General features: G+C 39.4%; 1 protein-coding gene across 2 annotated transcripts in view; it reads right to left on the reverse strand.

The window, feature by feature from the left end:
- Positions 1 to 2,589: 2,589 nt before the first annotated feature.
- The window catches only part of LOC138957045 (uncharacterized), a 62,269-nt gene continuing 43,542 nt past the window's right edge, over positions 2,590 to 21,316 (reverse strand). For both annotated transcript variants that reach the window (XM_070328219.1, XM_070328218.1), the window contains exon 7: positions 2,590 to 2,761. In XM_070328219.1, the coding sequence (XP_070184320.1) occupies positions 2,597 to 2,761 (165 nt within the window). In that variant the 3' untranslated portion in view covers positions 2,590 to 2,596. The remainder of the gene's footprint in view (positions 2,762 to 21,316) is intronic.

Below are 21,316 nucleotides of genomic sequence, written 5' to 3' on the forward strand. Positions count from 1 at the left end.
ACATGTTTTTTAATTTGTTTCAGCTGTTGTCAAAGACGTTTTCAACTTAAAATGACTGTGGTACTGTCATTGCATATGTCTGGGTTTGAAACATCGTCCCGCTTATGTGGGAAGGCGTAGGTGCGTGGTTCGACCGAATATGTTTTTATATTTAGTCAAGTTTTGACTAAATATTTTAACGTAGAGGGGGGAATCGAGACGAGGGTCGTGGTGTATGTGCGTGTGTCTGTCTGTCTGTCTGTGTGTGTGTGTGTAGAGCGATTCAGACTAAACTACTGGACCGATCTTTATGAAATTTGACATGAGAGTTCCTGGGTATGAAATCCCCGAACGTTTTTTTCATTTTTTTGATAAATGTCTTTGATGACGTCATATCCGGCTTTTCGTGAAAGTTGAGGCGGCACTGTCACGCCCTCATTTTTCAACCAAATTGGTTGAAATTTTGGTCAAGTAATCTTCGACGAAGCCCGGACTTTGGTATTGCATTTCAGCTTGGTGGCTTAAAAATTAATTAATGACTTTGGTCATTAAAAATCTGAAAATTGTAAAAAAAAATAAAAATTTATAAAACGATCCAAATTTACGTTCATCTTATTTTCCATCATTTTCTGATTCCAAAAACATATAAATATGTTATATTTGGATGAAAAACAAGCTCTGAAAATTAAATATATAAAAATTATTATCAAAATTAAATTGTCGAAATGAATTTAAAAACACTTTCATCTTATTCCTTGTCGGTTCCTGATTCCAAAAACATATAGATATGATATGTTTGGATTAAAAACACGCTCAGAAAGTTAAAACAAAGAGAGGTACAGAAAAGCGTGCTATCCTTCTTAGTGCAACTACTACCCCGCTCTTCTTGTCAATTTCACTGCCTTTGCCATGAGCGGTGGACTGACGATGCTACGAGTATACGGTCTTGCTGAAAAATGGCATTGCGTTCAGTTTCATTCTGTGAGTTCGACAGCTACTTGACTAAATATTGTATTTTCGCCTTACGCGACTTGTTGTTTATTATTTTCATCCGAGCATGCAGCTTTCACTTTTGTCTTCTGCACTCCTTTCTGGCTCACTCTTTCATTTTATTTTGATAAGTTTTTAATATATTTTTTTAATTTAAATTGTTTTATAAAAAAAAAAAAATCTTTTTCTTCTGCACTCCTTTCATTTTATTTTAATTTTTTTAATTTTTTTTTTTCAAATTTTTTTTTTTCTTAATTCTTTAATTTTTTATCAGTGTCAAAAGTTAGACACGGTCAACTGGTTTTACTCTGAGTGAGTGCAGGTGACCTCAATTAGCTGACGGTGACACCTCTCTGCCCACAGAGGGGCTGGGGAGGGGGGCGGGAGACAGGGGGTGGGGGGTGGGATGGTAGTCAGCTGGAAGTGAAAGATCTCTGGAGGTAAAGAAGAGGTGTGCTCTTCCAAAGTTCAATTGTCACGGCTTCGTGTAAGGAAAGCGGTGTTGTGTACAGGCGTCTCAGTGGTTAGTCGAGACTATCTGAAATAAGGTCTCGGCGACGACTGTTGTTATTAATCTGTTACTTTGATGCCGACAGCTCTGTCTGTCATTCTGTCTCTCTCTCCCCCCCCCCCCCCCCCCTTTCTCTCTCTCTCTCTGTCTCTCCCCCTCTCTCTCTCTCTTTCTCTCTCCCTCTTTCTCTTTCTCTCGCTCAGTATGGTTTGAAACTGTTAAGCGTGACTTAAGGTCGTGGATTAGGTCACAGGTCAACTGTTTGTGCAGAGACGGTATCCATGTCCTACCCCCGTGTCACCACGGTCGGCTACTTTGCCCGTTAAGGTCAATGCTTGTTTCTAATTAATATTAGCGAGGGAACAGACTTACGAGTCGAGTGAGTCAAATTGCTAAGTGTGACAATTTGCAGGGTGATGTTGAAGCTAGGTGTGAAAACTGTCACTCTCAAAGAAGAAAGCACTGATTTAGGGTCAAGGGTGGAAATGTGGAAGGATAATCTTGAAGTCGCCGAGACAACCATCATTATGGAAACACTTTTGCCCTTGCTGTTTTCCCTGGATAGGATTTTTAGAACTAACACACACGCTATACTTTCTAGAGTGCCGTTTCTTTGCTTTAATGTGAAATATTGCACGAGGCTTTGGAAGAGATCGAGGTTCCAAAGAAACGTATTCAATTTGGACGCCTCAACTGCGGGACATTTTGAGTAAAATATACATACATACAGTATGTAGGATAATCAGAATACTAAAATGGCTTGCACTGTGTCGTACCAGATTTACACTTGTTGCTTTTTCAAATATTGAAAAGCTCGCTTCTATATTTAAAAAAAGTAACTCGTGTAAATCTGGTACGACAGTAGTATTCTTTATTTAAGTAAGGCCTGAAAAACACTTACTTGTTTCATTAAACAAAAAATTAAAGTGCGTTTTTGTGTGTGTGCAGTTTCAAGCAGTATAAATATCTCCCTCCCAAACTTGTCCTCACTGACAAGCTGGAACTTTATTCGATGGATTTTTACTTCAAAGGCTTGTTCTAGAATATGAACATTTTCCAGTCAATTGTGGAAAAAATAAATATATGTATTCAGTGTAATCTTGGTGTCTATGGTCTTCACCCAAAACTACTAACCTCAAGAGCGAGATCTGTTATTTTCTCCTGGGTTCCTTTTTTGAAAAGACCCACTCCACATCTCAGCAGATCGGGAGTCTCTTCAATGTCGATTGACCATGTGGCACGACCGACCATCCCTTCCTTGATTTTAGTCAAGTCGACGATCTGCAATATGATAAAACAGTGTAATCCAAGCAAACACCTTATACTGAATAAGTGTAACGATAAGTACAATTTTTATAGGGGAAAGTCGCTCAACCCGGAACAGTTAAGGAGAAACAACCGGACCAGACAACAAAATGGATATTGCAAAGCGTTCTTTATATTATCATATACTAGAGTCTATTAGTAAATAAATGAACAACATGAAATAAATTAAAAGTCACGCAACTCATCAGACTGATCATTATAAAAATGTCTGCATCTGTTCCAGGTTGGACGCATGGGTGTGTAAAGTGGAACACTGTGTTGTCAAACTCGGAACACATACAAAAACACACTGATTCTCTTTCTAGCTCTTTCTGTGTATATCACACACACATATACACCTAAACACTCTCAATCACACGCACAAAAGTACACTTTGCCACACACACAAGAGAAATAAATTTTGATTGAGACAATTTATTTAAATAGGTCTTTTTTCCACATCACATTGTGATTTCACCAAGGAAATAACAAATCGGAACAAATTTAAGCCTAAAATGTGAGAAAAAAAAGATAAATTAGGGCTAGGTATACAAAAGAAGCTAAGAACCGATTTTGCAGACAAAGTCCTTTTGTCTTCTACTGTCAGAGCAGTCATCGTGTGATCACTGTGTGCACTTCTGGCACTGTATCTTGCCCTCAGGGGAGTTGGTGCCACACATGAAGCAGTACCACTAGATCGGGTAGCTTCATTTGTACCCCTCTTCAGTTGACAAACAGATATAAAAGGGCTACCTGCCCAATTGACTAAATGTAAAAACGCATACAGTCTGAAAGCAAATAACTAAGAACAGATTTAAAAACTGATTTTGCAGACAAAAAAATAAGTACAGATTTCGCAGACAAAGTCCTTTTGTCCTCTGCTGTCAGCGCAGTCCTCGTGTGCCCACTGTGTGCACTTCTGGCACTGTATCATGTCCTCAGGGTAGTTGTTGCCACACATGAAGCAGTACCAATTGCTTGCCTCCAGGATAGAATGCATCGTTAAGAATGTTCCCCTTTTCTTCCTCAGAGCAGAAGATTTTTCTGAGCAGAAGATTTTGTAGCTTCCTTCTTTTCTCTCTTCTGATGGCCTGCATCCCCTTTTGCAGGGGAAATCTGCAGCTTTTGCTTGAAAGGAGAAGATGTGATGATTTCAGATTGTTTTTCTCGTGATATTCTCTTCGACGAGTTTGTGGTTGTGCGTTGCAGGACATCAGCGGCAGGTAGGCTTACATTTGCTGCTGAAACCAAGCAATCGTAATGACAGAATCTCCATGTCCAGTGTATAAAACAACGATGGGGTTGACGTTGGCAAATTTATCTCAGCTTCATGAATGTTATTAACTAGTTCTTGTTCTAACTCTGGTGTAAGTGTAGAAGGTCTTCCTGTGCACTTTACTTTTTCTTTTTTTTTAATTGTTTTTTCTTTCTCAACGTCTTTTAAGCGTTGTGACAGGAACACCATATCTCCGTTTCTCACTGCCGACAAAGCGCAGCCTATTTCTTCTGGTAACTACCGTCCGGGTCCCACAATACTGTCAAACAAATCAATCAGTCATTCAATAAAACGTTTTGAAGGGACAAACACGACAAAACCGAAAGGAGAATTGAATACGTGAATAAAACAGCAGTGTTCAGTTTATTGTTTGATGAGGGTAAGATGGAACAGAATGCGGCAAAGCTGGAACACTGTTCCATGTTTGCCTCTCTTATGTGTTCCATCATTGCAGCATGGCACCTGCATGGATTTTGAGTTAACCTGTTGGATACACGTGACGTTTCAAATCTTTGTCTCCGTTAAAATTATTGCAAATCCATGAAGGTTTATCACAACAATCAACATTTCATGTGAACGTATATAGATTAAAAAAAACGCTCGCGCTGGACCCGAGTACTCTTCAGACTGGCTCGCTCCCCCAGTATGAAAGTTTTTGTCTTGTGCACGTTTAAGACCAAGTGATTGCTCTGTGTGAATTACAGCCATTTCCATTCCCTTTGCTATATAACTACATTGCATGCGAGCCGAGGATGTACGTGGTGACTGGCCTTTCTATTTTATTTGATCACAGTGAAAATGCACACACACACATTCACACACACACACACACACACTCTCTCTCTCTCCCTCACTCCCTCTCTCTCTCTTTCTTACACACACACACACACTCACACACACACACACACACACACACACACACACACGAGTACAGACTCATGCACGCACACACACACACTCACACACAAACACACACACACACAAACAGTAACACTAACACATGTGCACAAAATGAACACACACACACACACACACACACACACACACACACCGCGCGAGAGAAAAAGACTACAGGGAGGCATGACGTCATGATGCATTACGTAATCTTTTTATGACGCTATATTTCTCGTCACTGTGTGACGCGTTCGGCTGTTCTGTCAGCTCAATGGCTGGATGTGGCTCCGAGAATTCCTCCCACCGCCAAGTCGTTTTTGTGATTTATTTCGCATTTAGATCCCAGGTAACATTATGAAGTTTTAATACGATCAATCGGACCTATTATCAAGTTAGTGTATCAACTTTTGAACGAACTGCGCCCAGTAGTTTCCCAGCAATAAGCTGTTAAGTCGAGACAGACAGACAGACAGACACACACACACACACACACACACACACACACACACACACACACACACACACACACACACACAGTCTGCTGAGCCCTAAGTACTAGCGTACTCGGGGATAAAGAGTAATAATACGAATTGTAGACGGTCGAAATAAGCAGAAGAAGGAAGAAATGTTTAAAAAAAAACACGTACCACTTGTTTTGTTTTGCCGTGGTAGCCATTTTTCTTGCTGTAATAACATCGAGGAAAGTCACCAAACATTTCTGTAAAACATTTGTTCATGAATTGTTTCCCGTTGATCGCATATTGAGGTGTTCCAAGTTTGCTGACTGTTCCGGGTTTGTCGACTTTCCCTTACACCTCTCTCTATTCACTGTACGGCGTGGTATGTCGTGAAGACAGTGGGTTTGGATATGATGACGTCACTCGAGGTTCACTCAAGTTTTGAAAAATGTCTTCTATGATGCCAATCCGGCAAAAGCCGGAAGAGTAACACCCATGCTGCCATAAACTGCTTTTGGGGAAAGTTGAGGCGGCACTCTGTTGTCCTCAGTTTTCAACCAAATTGATTGAAACTTTTCAATCAATGAGGCTTATATCGCGCATATTCCGTGGGTACAGTTCTAGGCGCTCTGCAGTGATGCCGTGTGAGATGAAATTTTATCCTACATACGTGAGAGAGACACCCGTGAGATAATAATCGTTCAAATCACACGTGTGTATATCATGTAAATGAGGTCATGTCAAGCAAGTCTGGCAGGGACCTGTTTTTCCACTGCTTATGATGCCAAAGTCACCGAGACAAACGTCATTATAGAAACAAAAATTGCGCTCGCTAATTACTCTCGATGAATCTTTAGAACTAACACGTCACGCCACACTTTCAGAGTGACGTTTCTTTGCTTTGACGTAATAGATTGCAAGAGGCTTTAGAAGAGATCGAGGTTCCAAAACAAGCGTCTTCAATTTAGCTGCCTCGACTGCAGGACATTTTCAGCAAAATACACGTAAATACAGTATGTAAGATAAACAGAATACTACATGGCTTGCTGTGTCGTACCAGATTTACACTCGTTGCTTTTTCAAATAGTGAACAGCTCGCTTTCGCTCGCAGTTCAATATTTAAAAAAAACAACGAGTGTAAATCTGGTACGACACAGCAAGCCATGTAGTAAATTCTCTATTTATCCTACATACGTGAGAGAGACACCGGTGAGATAATAATCGTTCAAATCACACGTGTGTATATCATGTAAATGAGGTCATGTCAAGCAAGTCTGGCAGGGACCTGTTTTTCCACTGCTTATGATGCCAAAGTCACCGAGACAAACGTCATTATAGAAACACAAATTGCGCTCGCTAATTACCCTTGATGAATCTTTAGAACTAACAGAGTGACGTTTCTTTGCTTTGACGTAATAGATTGCACGAGGCTTTAGAAGAGATCGAGGTTCTAAAACAAGCGTCTTCAATTTAGCTGCCTCGAATGCAGGACATTTTCAGTAAAATACACGTAAGTACAGTATGTAGGATAAACAGAATACTACATGGCTTGCTGTTCCGTACCAGATTTACACTCGTTGCTTTTTTAAATAGTGAACAGCTCGCTTTCGCTCGCAGTTCAATATTTAAAAAAACAACTCGTGTAAATCTGGTACGACACAGCAAGCCATGTAGTATTCTCTATTTATACGGCCAGTAGATTGCAGCCATTTCGGCGCATATTTACCTTTCACGGCCTATTATTCCAAGTCACACGGGTATAGGTAGACAATTATTAACTGTGCCTAAGCAATTTTGCCAGGAAAGACCCTTTTGTCAATCGTGGGATCTTTAACGTGCACACCCAATGTAGTGTACACGGAGGGAGGTTCGGACACCGAAGAGAGTCTGCACACAAAGTTGACTCTGTGAAATAAATTTCCGCCGAACCTGGGATCGAACTCACGCTGACAGCGGCCAACTGAATACAAATCCAGCGCGCTACCAACTGAGCTATATCCCCGCCCCGACTATGGGATTGCATTTTCTAGCTTTGAAGCTTAAAAACTGAATAGTAAATTAAAATTGTGTTCATTACTCTTCAGAAACTGTTAACTAAAATAGACACTTTAGTAATAAAACTGATTGCATGTTATGATTTATAATTTCCTGAATCCCATAGTATAGATATCTCATGTTTACTCAGAATGTGCTCAGAATTAAAGGAAATGTTTTTTTGCAAATTGGGTACTATGTTTGCATACCTTGCGGACAGAAAAGAAGAGAAAGATGAAGAAAAAAAATGGGGAAAAAAAGAAGAAGAACACAGCGAAGAATAAAGAAAGAGAAGAATTAACGAGAAGAATTTTTTGTTATAAATAGGATGAGAAAGGGGAGAACAAAAAAAGAATTGAAGAAGAGAAAAATTAAAACAAAAACAACACGAACTCTTTTCCATCGAGGAATGGTGGAAGGAAAATAGTGTGGCGTGTCTTTGGTTTTAGTGGCTTACAAAATGGTATTCGTGAATAAAGTTTCGATTCTTTTATTTTGATTTTGAAAGAAAAAATTAGAGCCGACACAATGCAAACCTGGAAATCACGGTAGAAGCCACTTTCGCGTTCAGTTTGCTTGATCAAGAACTTGTGCGACAGCCATTGTGTAACCAGGAAGTGACGTATCTTTAGCTACACTTGACGTCATTTCACCAGCACATCTGGCGATGTTCGGTTCTTGCCCGCATTCCAAAGTGGAGGCAGTTCAACCACCACAGGGTGTTGATTATGGCTCTTGGTGTGGACACTCCCAACTGACCAGAGTCCCACAGTGTTTCCACCTCTTCGTCCGTTAGTGCACACGCTCTTTGAGGTAAGTTTCCTTTCCCTGCTGATTTCAGCTTTTTTTGTTTGCTTTTTGCAACTGCTCGAACGTTTTCAAACAGCGTATCATTGCTGGAAAAAATCTTGCCTTTTCCGTTCGCTGCCATGTGCCGATCGACGGCGGACAGAAATCCTCGAATCTACCTGGTTCATATCAGGGATCGCGTTTACGCACGATTTTTGCGTATTTGACGCATTATAAAAGTCGCTGACGCGTTTTTTTCGCCGCGCCGCGTAAGCCATACGCAAAAATATTGTCACTTTTTCTTGTCTTCACGCAGCGCTTTTGCTCTGACTTAAAGTGTAACTAAACAAGCAAAAAGGAAAAACATCGTTCAGCAACCTTTACACTTTGATATGAAGAAGGGCCTCATATACTGTCGAACTGCGAAAAAAAAAAGTTTTTCTCTCACTCGGACACTGTTTGACGGACATGTGAAGTGCGCGCCAGGAACGACAATCTTCTTAGTTTACCTGATTAATGCCCTTAATTTTTGGTTCTGGTACTTTCAGTTCCGGCTGTTGTCATTAATCTACCAAAATAAAAGATCAAACGGAGTTTTCGATTTTTATTTCATGGTTCAGAAAAATATTGCTTATTTTCTGAAGTCAACCGTTTTAGCGAATCTTTCTTTGATTCTTAAAAGTCATTTCAGATTTTTGAAAAATAGTTAACGGTTAGTAATTACCAATATATCGTAAACAAACATATCGATAGGTTTTGGTAAGAAGACACAAGTGCGATGAATGTGGTACCAGTATTTTTGTGGTAAGTAAGGATGCATTTCTTTGCTGTAAGCACATTTACAATGCACATTTAATCTGTTTAGCAACATAAACGAAAGCATGGTACAGTGCCGCTTGTTTGTGGTTTATCTTTTCGCGGCAGATGCGTAACAATTAGGGTCTCAGTTGGAAAAAGCTGCTCGGAACCAGAGCAGATTTGGCTTGGGTTCTTTGAGTGTGAATGATCGACGAGTGGCTTGACATTTTTAACGAATCATTACTGTAGCCTACTTGAAACCATCATCTGTTTCTGAATTTGTCATCAGTTATGATTGAGCAGTCTCATAGGAATCGTCCATAAAATGTTAAACCAAAAAAGGGCAGACGATTCTGAATCACACAGGCTGCTGTACAAAATCAGATCTAAAACGATATTTTGAACTGCGACGTGTGCGTAAATGCCCTGTAACAAAATACCTTGTCCTGGTCATGTGTATACACATCAGCTTCTATTGGGAAGATCAGTATTTTATGTTAATCACAAATACAAGATTAGAAATAGTTCTGAAGATCGCCTTTGATTTCAGTTTCAGCGGCAAACTAGCAGATCTGTCCAAACCGGCATCGTTTCATGGTTGAAACTTGAATAATCCCAAATAGATCTGAGTGGGGGTAAGTTTTATAGTATTTCAATTTTTTACGGCAGTTTTATTTAAAGATAGTGTAGTGGATGTCTCTGGTGAAGACTACAGTTATATGAATTTTTTGTTGTAATATTAAAATGATTGTTCTTTATTTACACAATTGAATAATTTGTATTTATTTGTTTGCAGATGACGGCATACTGAGTGCTCCAAGAACATACGCCTGCTGGCATTTTGTGTCTTTTCTGAAGACGTCGAGGCAAGCAGAAGTCACGGTCCTGGCCACACACATACAATGACATGAACAAGAAATGATATTTTTTCATGGGCATATCCAGTATTAAAACTTTATTACCATGCAAACGCAACGATTAGAATTTAGAGACGGTCATCGGTCACACACACACACACACACACACACACACACACTGGGCGGATTCGGAGGGGGGTTCCGGGGTTTCCGGACCACTTAGGAGCCGGCCTTTGTATTGTAAGTGACGATTTTGGAAAGAAGTTGGCTAATTAGTTTGCTCAGGTTGCGCCAGATCGATCAATTGTCCTTGTTGTGATTCAAATTTTCCTTCTTAATATATTTACTTTTTTGGAAGTTGTATTAGGGGATGTTTCTTGGCTCAGATTAATCCATTTTCCTTGTTTTTATTAACGTTCGTCGGACCCCCCCCCCCCCCCCCCCCCCCCCCAAGGAGGTTGAACGCTTCGTGTCTTCAACTAAACGCTTCGCGTCGTCAAATTGTCCCTAAAAGAAATTTGGAAACTCCCCCTTAAAAATGATGTGATCCGTCCCTGCACACACACAAACACACACAAGTAATAAATGGATACAGTTTTTCTTTATCTAAATTACAATCAGATGTGGTCGTAGAACAGGCACTGTAAACAAAACCTAGCATGATATACCACTTGTGTGATGTTTCGGTCAATATCTTTATTTTCCTTTCAGAAATACATTGGCGTTTTGAATGTCAAGGGAAGTGATACAAATGCTGCAGCGGGCTATCAAGAACGCGAAGGCAAACAAGGTAAATACCTACTTCTGACATTAGTTTACTTATTAACTCTTTCTATACTGGCCATTATCTCCCCAGTCTCTCCCCAGAAACTGGCCATTTGCATGGGTTTGCAAAAAAATTCTCAAAAATAAACAAAACAAGATGCAGCCTTCAAACTCATAGGTTTTATTGTGAATATATTGCTAAAACATATGCCAAAGTTTGGTTTCATTGTTGTGAAAAAAAATAAAAATATGATGTCCAGAATTTATGGGTATATTTTACGCAATACGAAAAAGGGGGTATGTATTTTGACTTAGAAGCATTTTTTCTTATGAAGGCTCTGTTTGCAACAAAACTGTTTCTGTTTACTTGTATGAAGATTGTGCTAACACAAAAACATAACAAATACCAACTGATTTTCCATTTGGTGGTCATGTAAGCATTGTGAACATGTCCGAAAAATCTGATCACACACCATGTGGTCGACATGCAGACCTGAACGGCCAGTGTATGGTGGCAGAGTTGGAAAATAGGAAAAGTCTTGATGCCAATCCTTCATCAAAAACCGAAGAAAATCGTCATTGTAATAAGTTTGCTTTATTCTAAATCAAACGACTAGGATAGATGACAGACACAACGACAAACACATTCAATTCTATGTAAAACATACACAATGCGCACGTTAACAAGCTGGCCATAACAATGTGCCCATCGTGCATGAAGTGTGGCTTTGATCGGATCAGTAGCCGTGCTTTGTCTGCGATGCTAAACATGAAATTTTGTTAAAGCGACGATTTAGCAATGTTGTTGTTGCTGCTGCTGCTGTCTGTTCTTGTCACGACATCTCGCCATATAACAGCTTTTTCCCTCCTGATTCTGAGAAGAAGCTGTTTAATTGTGATATCAGGCCTAGGAACCCCTGATTTTCACTTGGAGCATTCTCAAAGAAACTTAGCGTATGTTAAGAAAAATGAGTGTACTCCACACTTTGTCTTTTGTTGTTCGTTGTCGTTGCATGTCTACCGTTCCACAGCCACCGACTATAAGTGCAAGTGTTAAATGACGTATTTCCACAAAAGACTGCTTGCAGAGAATCATGTGATGCCAATGACAGGTAAGGACATGTGGTAATACATACTACGTTTTGGAACCAGGGAAAATGCAGCACAAATTATTTATCAACCAAATTGATTGACTTGTGCAAAAGTTTTCTTTGATCCATAAAAGGTCTTTTCCCAGAAAAATTGCTCTGAACATCAAGTACCCTGCAAGTTGTCACACATTTACATTATTGAAATAAAAAGAAAACACACCAGTAACCAGGTTAGGTACGTTAATATCTATAATCAATATCTCGGCACGTTACTGCCTTCTTCGGGATGGTAAGCTGAACATTATTGAACAAAATAATCGGTTTAAATTGTATACTTTGATTCCTGAACGAAGAAGCAGAGGTACTGCATACAACTAGGACTGTAATATCAGCTTTTGCCTGAAACACACACACATACACTTATAAAATTAATGCAATGTCATTGTATGAAGCCAGAACAATCACTAACTTACATAGTTGGTCACACAATTGCCCATCACTGAACAATAAATCGAAGTCGGGTGGATTCAATGACTAAAGCAGTAAAGGCTTTGAAAAAAACCCTCATCACAAAACATCCCCCCCCCCAACAAAACAAAAAATAAATAAATAAATAAATGAAATAAAACAGGTTGTGTATATAGCGCAGTAAACACCATGCAGGTACAAGCGAAGATTTGACAGAGATTATCCTTGTTTTATATAGCACACATTTTCTAGTTTTAATCTCTCTCTCTCTCTCTCTCTCTCTCTCTCTCTCTCTCTCTCTCTCTCTCTCTCTCTCTCTCTCTCTCTCTCTCTCTCTCTCTCTCTCTCTCTCTCTGGAAAGTAATTTATTGACCTGTGGGTTATTTGCGTTTGTATACACATTGGTGATTCGTAAACTATGTTGAAAGAGATTGTCAAACAATATTATATGGGGTGTCTTAAAAAAAATGTATATCAACAAAATCTGTCATTATTATCAGGCACACGGTTTTAACAAAGCTATGTCACGGAATGCAACATAAGTGGCTTAAAAAGTCGTGTTTTTGTGTGTGCAGGATATTCGCTAGGACAGGACCTCAAGCTGAACCAGCACAACAGCGATGCATTCTTCCATGGCTTCCACAAAAGTCTTTCACCTATAGCGGGCATTGCATACAGATAGTCCAAAGAGGGTTAGGGTTACCCTAACCCTCCTTTTTAAAAATTCTTTAGACCAATTATACCTCTGTTCCCATGTTAAACATGGAATAATTCTGGACAAATGCGAGGACGTTAGCTTTTTTTAATTTTATTTTTTTATCATTTTACTTATCATTAAACTTGTTTAGATTTCGATTCGTAAACCATTTACAGTAATCCTTTGTTTTTTTAACTTTGTTCATCTTACCACAGTCACTTCGTTGTTTAGATTTATCATTAAATTTGTTACCATTATGCAGGAAAAATGTAGAATAAAACCAGGAGAGCTTTCGGTAGAAGATATTTCCTGTGTCAAAAGTTAATGCTTATTCTGATTGATGGGTGCTCCAAACTAAGTTATTTTGACTGCCTTATTCGAATTCATTTCCAAGACAGGGCTGAGAAGTGGAGAAGCTTAGGAGAGTATCGTAAAAATTGTCTGGGTGTTTATGCAAAACTTTCGAATATATGTCAGATTTTACTTTAGAGATTTTAAATACTGTTAACTGACAGAAATGCTATAACTTCTACACCAATTGACTGGATAACTTCATATTCAGCATACTTAAACTTGATTTTATGCATGTGCAGTTCACAAAGTGGCAAATTTGTAGGTAAAATTATCTAACTTTTGCATCACCAATGACACCAACGCTTTCGTGTCTGAGGATTGCCCTGAACCTAGCTGTAACTGCATGCTTTCTTCAGGTCATCGATAGCCTGGGGGTTGAAGGGGATGTTTTTACATACTCAGACATTCAAAATAATCAAAAAGGTAAAAGCCTGAAGGGTTTAAATTAGGTAAAAATGGCTACCGCTCAATGTCAAAACTCGTTCTGTTTAGTCGACCCCCGAATTTGGAGAAAAAAATTAAAATTGCACAAAAGTCAGACCATTCAATTTACAAAATTGCCACTTACTGGAAAGGCAGAACATAAACTGAAGTTAATGAATACCATATATAAAATAATTGGTTCAACAGATGCAGAAGTAATTTGCATGGTTGTGGGTGTCCTTTTTAGGGGGGTCAACCCTGTAGAAGAGACGATTTTCTTTAATTATCAATCCGTAATATATTGTTTGTTATGCATACAAGATTAACATTGAAAAATACTTCAAGACTCCTCATTGATCTTAAGAAATGTTGTGGTTTTTTTTTGTTACTGACTGATTCACTTTCGATTCACTTTACTCTACATAAGTCACGACAAGAAAAGCAAGGGAGGTAATTTCTTCGGAAGAGGTAATTCTCTCCCCTCAGAACGATTGTTGTAGTTTGTTTGATTGTTTTCCCTTCTAATAAGTATTATTTAAAATAGATCTTTACATCTTGATGTGAAAGGCGCAGTACCCCCCTCCCCCCAGGATGTTAAATTCTAGGTTGTGTCCTTGTAAAATCCTGATCCTAGTCAAGATCCGAGTTGGTTTTTCATGCAACTGTGCCTCTTTATGCCACTCAATTAGACATACTTTGCAATCCATAATTGCACGAAACTAAGTACAGGAAATACGTTGTTGTCGTGTTTTTAATATTACATAATGAAATAAAAAATGTAACAACTGGTTTCGTGTTGGGCTTTCTCTCTCTGTCTGAATCTCATAATTACTTCCTTCTGAGGCCTGAAATGTGTTGCAGGCATTGTTCAGCTTACATTTATTGTTACAATTTTTGTGGATATGTTATTAAGTGTGTCTGTGTTTCTATCATTCGTTATCAGTGTGGTTAAAAAAAAAAAGCACACGTCAAAGTAATTTACCCTTCATCATCAAAACATGCAGATACAGGTAATACATATTTGTGATACTTTAAACAAATACAATGTTTGTTTGTTGCGTCTTTTCTTTTTTTCAGAGCAAACACACATCGTATTTGTTCAAACGTGTATATTCTGCACTTTCTAATACCCTGCATGGATCTCCAAATCAAGAATAATGAAAAGTCGTCTAATAGCCCTCAAAGAAACTACAATGGGAAGAAGGATAACTTCCTCATTGGGCATGCTTAGAAATGAGAATGGCTAAATACGAGTTATTCCCCTTTTCTACATGCTGACCAGGCTGTCTCCTGCTTTGTCATGACTAGTACAGTCGATCTTTCTCATGCTGTGACTTGCTTTATTTTCACATTTTCGGTATTTAAAACAGCAAACACACACACACACACACACACACACACACACACACATACACTGAAGAAGTTTCCATTCTGATTCGGTTATTTTATTTGGTGCTATATGTTTGCTTCACATTGTTTCTTCTTTTACATTGCTAAACACATCCATAATGCATGCATGGCTCATTCGAAAGAGGGCAACTGAATAACTGATGCCCAATAGCAATAAATACTGAACAACTGAACAATAAATAGCAATAAATGATGACAGCGCCAAGTTTTTAAGTACAAAGTGAAATCATGTGACTGGACAAAGGCACAATTACAAAATACAAATAAAAAAATCGAGGCTCATTTTAAATTAAGTTCTCAGCTCATGGGGAAGCATAAGGTGACCCTAGAAACCGAAATTAGGAGACCTCCCGCCCCCAGGGCAGACTCAGGCATGGGAATTGAAAATTGTAAAAAAGGCGGAAAATTTATAACTAAAAACGCGAAGCGTCAAGTCGACGGCGCGAAGCGCCTAGCCTTACTAGGGGGGTCCGGGGGCATGCCCCCCCGAAATTTTTTTCTCCAAAGAACCCAGATGGTGCAATCTGGTGTCATCTGAGCTCCAAGTTTGCCATTAAATTCTGTTTTTAGAATCAGAGTTTTTAGTACAAAAATGTACCAAATTTTGCTTACATGTATTATATATGGTTTAAATTTGTAAAAAAATTTATCTGTTGAGACAAACAGGAAAATGTAACTTGTGACACAATCTGTGCAATCTGGTTTACTTTCAAACATAATAGTTCAATAACTGAGGCGGGCGGTAGCAGTGCGTGAACAAAGTACGGAAAGTTTTCGCGGGCTTTTGCGCAAAGGCCAAAGTAACCGGTGCTTTTTTTGTGTGCCTCCCCCCTTTATTTTTTCGGCGGACACTTTTGCATTTTCGGCGGAACAAAAAAAAAATTCGGCGGAAATCCGCCATTCGGCGGACAATTCCCATGCCTGCAGACTACAAAAAAAAAGGGGGGGGGGGGGGGGGCTAATTTGTGAAAAAGGAATCGAAAACTGTATACATGTATTTAGTTAATACCCCAAAAATTGTATAGTATATACAATGTCAGACCCTAAAGAAAGTTTGTTAGTCTTTGCTTAGGCAAAACAAAGCAAAATAGCCTGTTTACGGTATCCCGACCAACCCTATTTTTCTAGACCAACCCCAGACTTTTTTTTTGGCATTTGGAAAAAAAGAAAAAGAAAAAAAAATCAATTTTGTTCCTGTTTTTTTTTTGCAAAATAATTTAAAAAGATGGTTATAAAATTTTTTTAAGAAAAGCCGACCTACTGACCCTCTTTTTGTGTGCCTATGTTACTGTAAACAGACTAAAAGGTACATCAGAAACAACACACCAGGGAGGGTCCAAAATTGTATCAAAATATAGATGGTAGGGAATTCAAAATAAAAAAGACAATAGACAAAACATGTACTTCGGCTCATAGAGCCTTCTTTAATTTTTGACTCATTAAGTCCATGCTCCGAGAGTCCTTTTTTTAATTTTGAATTGCCTACCATCTATTTTTTTTATACAATTTTGGACCCTCTTTGTACGGAGAGAGTTGGCAATTGTTAATCACATTCTCTCATCTCATTGACTCTCCTTCAGCTCCTTGGTAACATGCGTTCCCGTCTCTGCCAGGATTGGACACAGCAGCAGATAACCGGTAAATATGTAACAGGCATAAATGGCAAAATAGCTCGCCTCGCCTGATAATATATGAGACAACTGTTCTACTACAAAGTCTTTCTTGGGAGGCTTGGCTAATTTACTCGCTCGTTTTACACGGGGTTCCATCGTTTTCTTTTCTAATCGGAAAACCTTGCTCCTCAGTTTGTTGACCTTCTGCCAAAGTTCCGCTTCACGAGGGGATGGGGAAGATGACGACTTTGATGCTTTACATCCTATGTCCTCCAGGATCGCCTGAATGTCATCTAAAAAAGAAAACACACATAAAATAACATAACCATAACAAGTTACAACCTGGAAGAAATTAAAACACGTGTAATTAAATCACAAAATGAAAATAAACAATAGCGTAGGAAGGCAGGCCAGAAATGAAGTGTATTAGCAACTATGGATACGATGTGGAACAATGATGGAATTGACCTTGTTTGGTACTGAATGGGTGAGGCCATTAGAACTGTACCCACGGAATACGCGCTATATAAGCTTCATATTGATTGATTGATTGACTGATTGATTAGGACAACAGTACCAGGTAAACTCCTCACACACCATGCCTCTTTCTTTCTTTCTTTATTTGGTGTTTAACGTCGTTTTCAACCACGAAGCTTATATCGCCACGGGGAAAGGGGGGGGGGGGGGGGGGGGAGATGGGAATAGAGCCACTTAATTGTTTCTTGTTACACCATGCCTCTAACAGGATATGTTTCCCATCTTTACGTGTTGGAACTACAGGTACAATTTCATCCATCCATGCATCCGCCCTATACAGCTTCTTCTTCTTCTTCTGCGCTCGTGGGCTGAAACTCCCACGTGCACTCATTTTTTTTGCACAAGTGGAATTTTACGTGTATGATCGTTTTTACCCCGCCATTTAGGCAGCCATACGCCGCTTTCGGAGGAAGCGTGCGGGGTATTTTTGTGTTTCTAAAACCCACCGAACTCTGACATGGATTACAAGATCTTGTGCTTGCGTGTACACACCAAGGGGGATAAGTCACTAGCAGGTCTGCACATAAGTTGACCTGGGAGATCGGAAACATCTCCACACTTAACCCACCAGGCGGCCGCGACCGGGATTCGAACCCTCGACCTTCCGAGTTAATAGACCGACGTCTTACCACCCCGCCACAGCGCCCGTCACCCTATACAGCAATTATCAACTATGTAATGGATGGGTTTAAACATTTTTTGATGTCAGGGTGTTCTTCATGGTTAAAAATCTCTTACCTGGTTGAACAATTTGTGCATCAGGCGACAGGTCGGTGCTGGCTTCATTTGTAGCTACCCTTTGCGATGGTGGCTTCCTCCCACTAGCAACCTGCAAATGCACAGCTCTTTAACTGACAAACTCACAACCAACACCCAGTCACAATGAAACAATTCTCCCAATTTCATGGCATTGGTCTTAGGCCACACAAAAAAGTGTATGTTTCTCGTAAGGCAAAACAAAAAATAATCTGTTTACAGTATCCGGACCGACCCTATTTTTTTCCCACCGGCCCTAGACTTTTTTTGGGGCATTAAAAAATGAAATTAAAATATTCAGATGGCTAAAATACAAAAATAAAAAGCCGACCTACCGACGCTATTTTTTGGGGGCCTATGTTACCTTAAACAGACTTTTTTTGTGGCCTAACATGACTAAAGGTGGAGATTTTTTTTCTAAACTTTTTTTTTTTAAACCATCTTTTTAACTTATTTTGTTGAAAAACAGGAAAACAATTGATTTTTGAATACCCCTTTTATTTTTGAAAATGCAAAATAAAAGTCTAGGGTCGTCGGGAAAACATAGGTAGGGTCAGGTGACCAGAAACATACAACTTTTTTGTTGTTGACGCCGACCCTATACTTTTTTTTTTGCCATTTGGGGCTGTTTTTTGGCAAAATAAGTTCATCATATCATCATAATCAAGACGTCGATCCAAAATAAGTAACTTTTTTTTGTTGGCCTTATCATTTTTTTGCGCTAAATGCAAACAGGCATTATTTGATGGGAACAATGCTGGTTTTTTTCAATTCTTACATCAGCCTCAAACTTGTCATTACTCAACCTGCATTTAATAGTGTGCTTCATTGGTTTGCAAAAACCTAAAACCAATAAATAAATAACCTTCGGTGGTGGATTGGGCACTGCAAACAATGTCGGGACAGCATTCCACACAAGTGATCACCTAGAGCTCTCTGCAGGATTGTTTTACTGGTTGGCCTCAAAGTGATCAGTACAAAGCTTGAGACCTTGAACATCAGCTGGCAGCAGCTTTTCAAAGTCTTCTCGCCTTGTGAATTGCATCCATATTCTGCACCTAGTTTGACAATAAAAACAACAATGTTATTGTTAAACTAAGCAAAAAGGAAAGACAAAAAAAGCTAAATCAGATCTTCAGTCTAAATCTAACGCTCTGCCTGAACGCAAAACGGATGAGTGATGTACCTTTGTACTGTAGTTTTCCCGTAAGCAAGGTTTGATAAAGATTTCGGCAAATATGCCCACGGGTAGTTTGTCATCAAGTGTAAACTGTTGTTTTGTACTGACTGCTGACTCACACTCACAGTCGTAAGTACAGTGTACAGGCACAGGTACACACGCAGACACACGCGTACATAGTACAGCTAGTACAGAAATCTCAGGATGAACCGATCCATGCTATGTTTGTAATATTTCATTTGCATATTAGTTCTATAAATACTGTAGTATCATAGCAGACAAAAATGCCCAGAGACAGTTGGCTTAAATCTGAGTGAGTTGACTCGAGCCATTGCATTCTCATTCTGAAGAAGGTAAACCTGATGAAATAATCACTGCACAACCCACCTTTTTTCTTCTTTAGGGAACTTGTGGAAAGTTTTCCCGAAGCAGCTCTGTTTGTAACGGGCGTTCTTGCAACAAAAAGCCGAGCACAATTTACCACCACCTCGCACGCGATCGGTACCTACGCGATCCGCCATTTTGTTTTCGCCGTCAGCATGTGACTAGGGACGATAACCCACAAACACTTTTTCGCATTTTCTTCGCAAGTTCCACGTCTTCCTTATGTACAGTGTTTGTAGCCCTGCAGCACTCACACGAACATGATAGAAGCTTGCATGCATGCACCCAGGCTCGCTGTCTTCGGCTAAAAGAGCTTACCGTTGGATCTTCGCTCAGACAAATGTAGCTGTCTTGTCCACTTGCTCCTGTCGCATAGATCTGCAATGTGCAACATCATCTTTGATTAATAAATCTGAGGCACAGACAAACACACACGCGCGCACATTTGCGAGAGAATGCACGTCAGTCTATTCAATCAAACAGTATAAAAACATACCACAGACGTGGTGGTGGAAACTGGACATTCGCCGTATAACAAACTCAAGAGATTCATTTGTGTGTGTATGTTTAATCAAAAGTTCATCTTGGGCACATTCAGTCTGTATTGTAACAGGACCCATCCCGTAAAAACTTCGAACAGATCTATTAAATTCTGAAATCCTTGACAAGGTTTTTTTCCAATCATCTGTATCTGACCGAAGTAAAAAAAAAATCAACCAGTACACGCATCTACCCCCTCACACGACAATACATATGTGGCGAAAAAAGGAATCGAGAGGGGGGGAACAAGGAATAAATTAGATCCAGAAATAATTCCACTTCATCATTCCAAAATTCAAGTGTGAAGTGATCGGATACTGTGGTAAAGATACGTGCTTAGTATCACAACTGAAAATACAAGCCCTAGGGTTTTAAATCAAGGAAACAATTAAAGTTAAGGAAAGATCAACAGAAATGTCGAGAACATGTAAAATATTGTACTTACAATCCGTTTCAGCATGCTCTTCGAATAATAATCTCCCAGTCAGCCTCGTGCTTACGACTTCGACAGGATGTTGCCTCTCACGCTGAGCCAGTACATTTGGAGTGAATTCAAAGGCCAGAGATGCAGTACAAGCACATTAGTTAGATCCAATTCATTTACATTGCTACCTTGCCCAATTTATGGCTATTTCTGTTGGTAACATCACACATGTGGCAAGCAGTGCTTGTTGCCGACTCTGCTGGGACAGGCAGCAGACGATTTTATTTAGGAACCAAATTCTGATTGGTTAAAACATAAAACCGGAACTCAAAGTACCACTTGTTCTTTGGAAGTATCAAATCAAGAACAGATAATCAGGTAAATCTGAAATGGGTTCAACACTTTTAAAAAATCGTAGTAAATCAGAAAACACAGTAAACGTTCGAAAAATCGTCCAGTATCGCTTCTACAGGTCTATACTTGGACAAAACATAAAGCAATTCAGTAAAGCTGACACTTCAAAATGTCTGTTTAGTTACACTTTAATAATCACCCGATCCTGAAACTGACTATAGGGCTCGAGAAGTGACGACACACATGAAATCTGCGCGTCAAAACTAAAGTCCGTTTCTTTTTGCATCGAAGTATCGCAAACGAACGTAACGAGGGTATTACCAGATAATGTCTTGTCGGATAATGAAACAGACATTAGCTGCTCTCCCATCTCGCGCTTCCAAAAGGCGGAAAGTGTGTCTAGTCGTATTAGAGCGGGAAACAAACTCG

This window comes from Littorina saxatilis, unplaced genomic scaffold (assembly GCF_037325665.1).
Source record: "Littorina saxatilis isolate snail1 unplaced genomic scaffold, US_GU_Lsax_2.0 scaffold_308, whole genome shotgun sequence".
NCBI classification, from domain to species: domain Eukaryota; kingdom Metazoa; phylum Mollusca; class Gastropoda; order Littorinimorpha; family Littorinidae; genus Littorina; species Littorina saxatilis.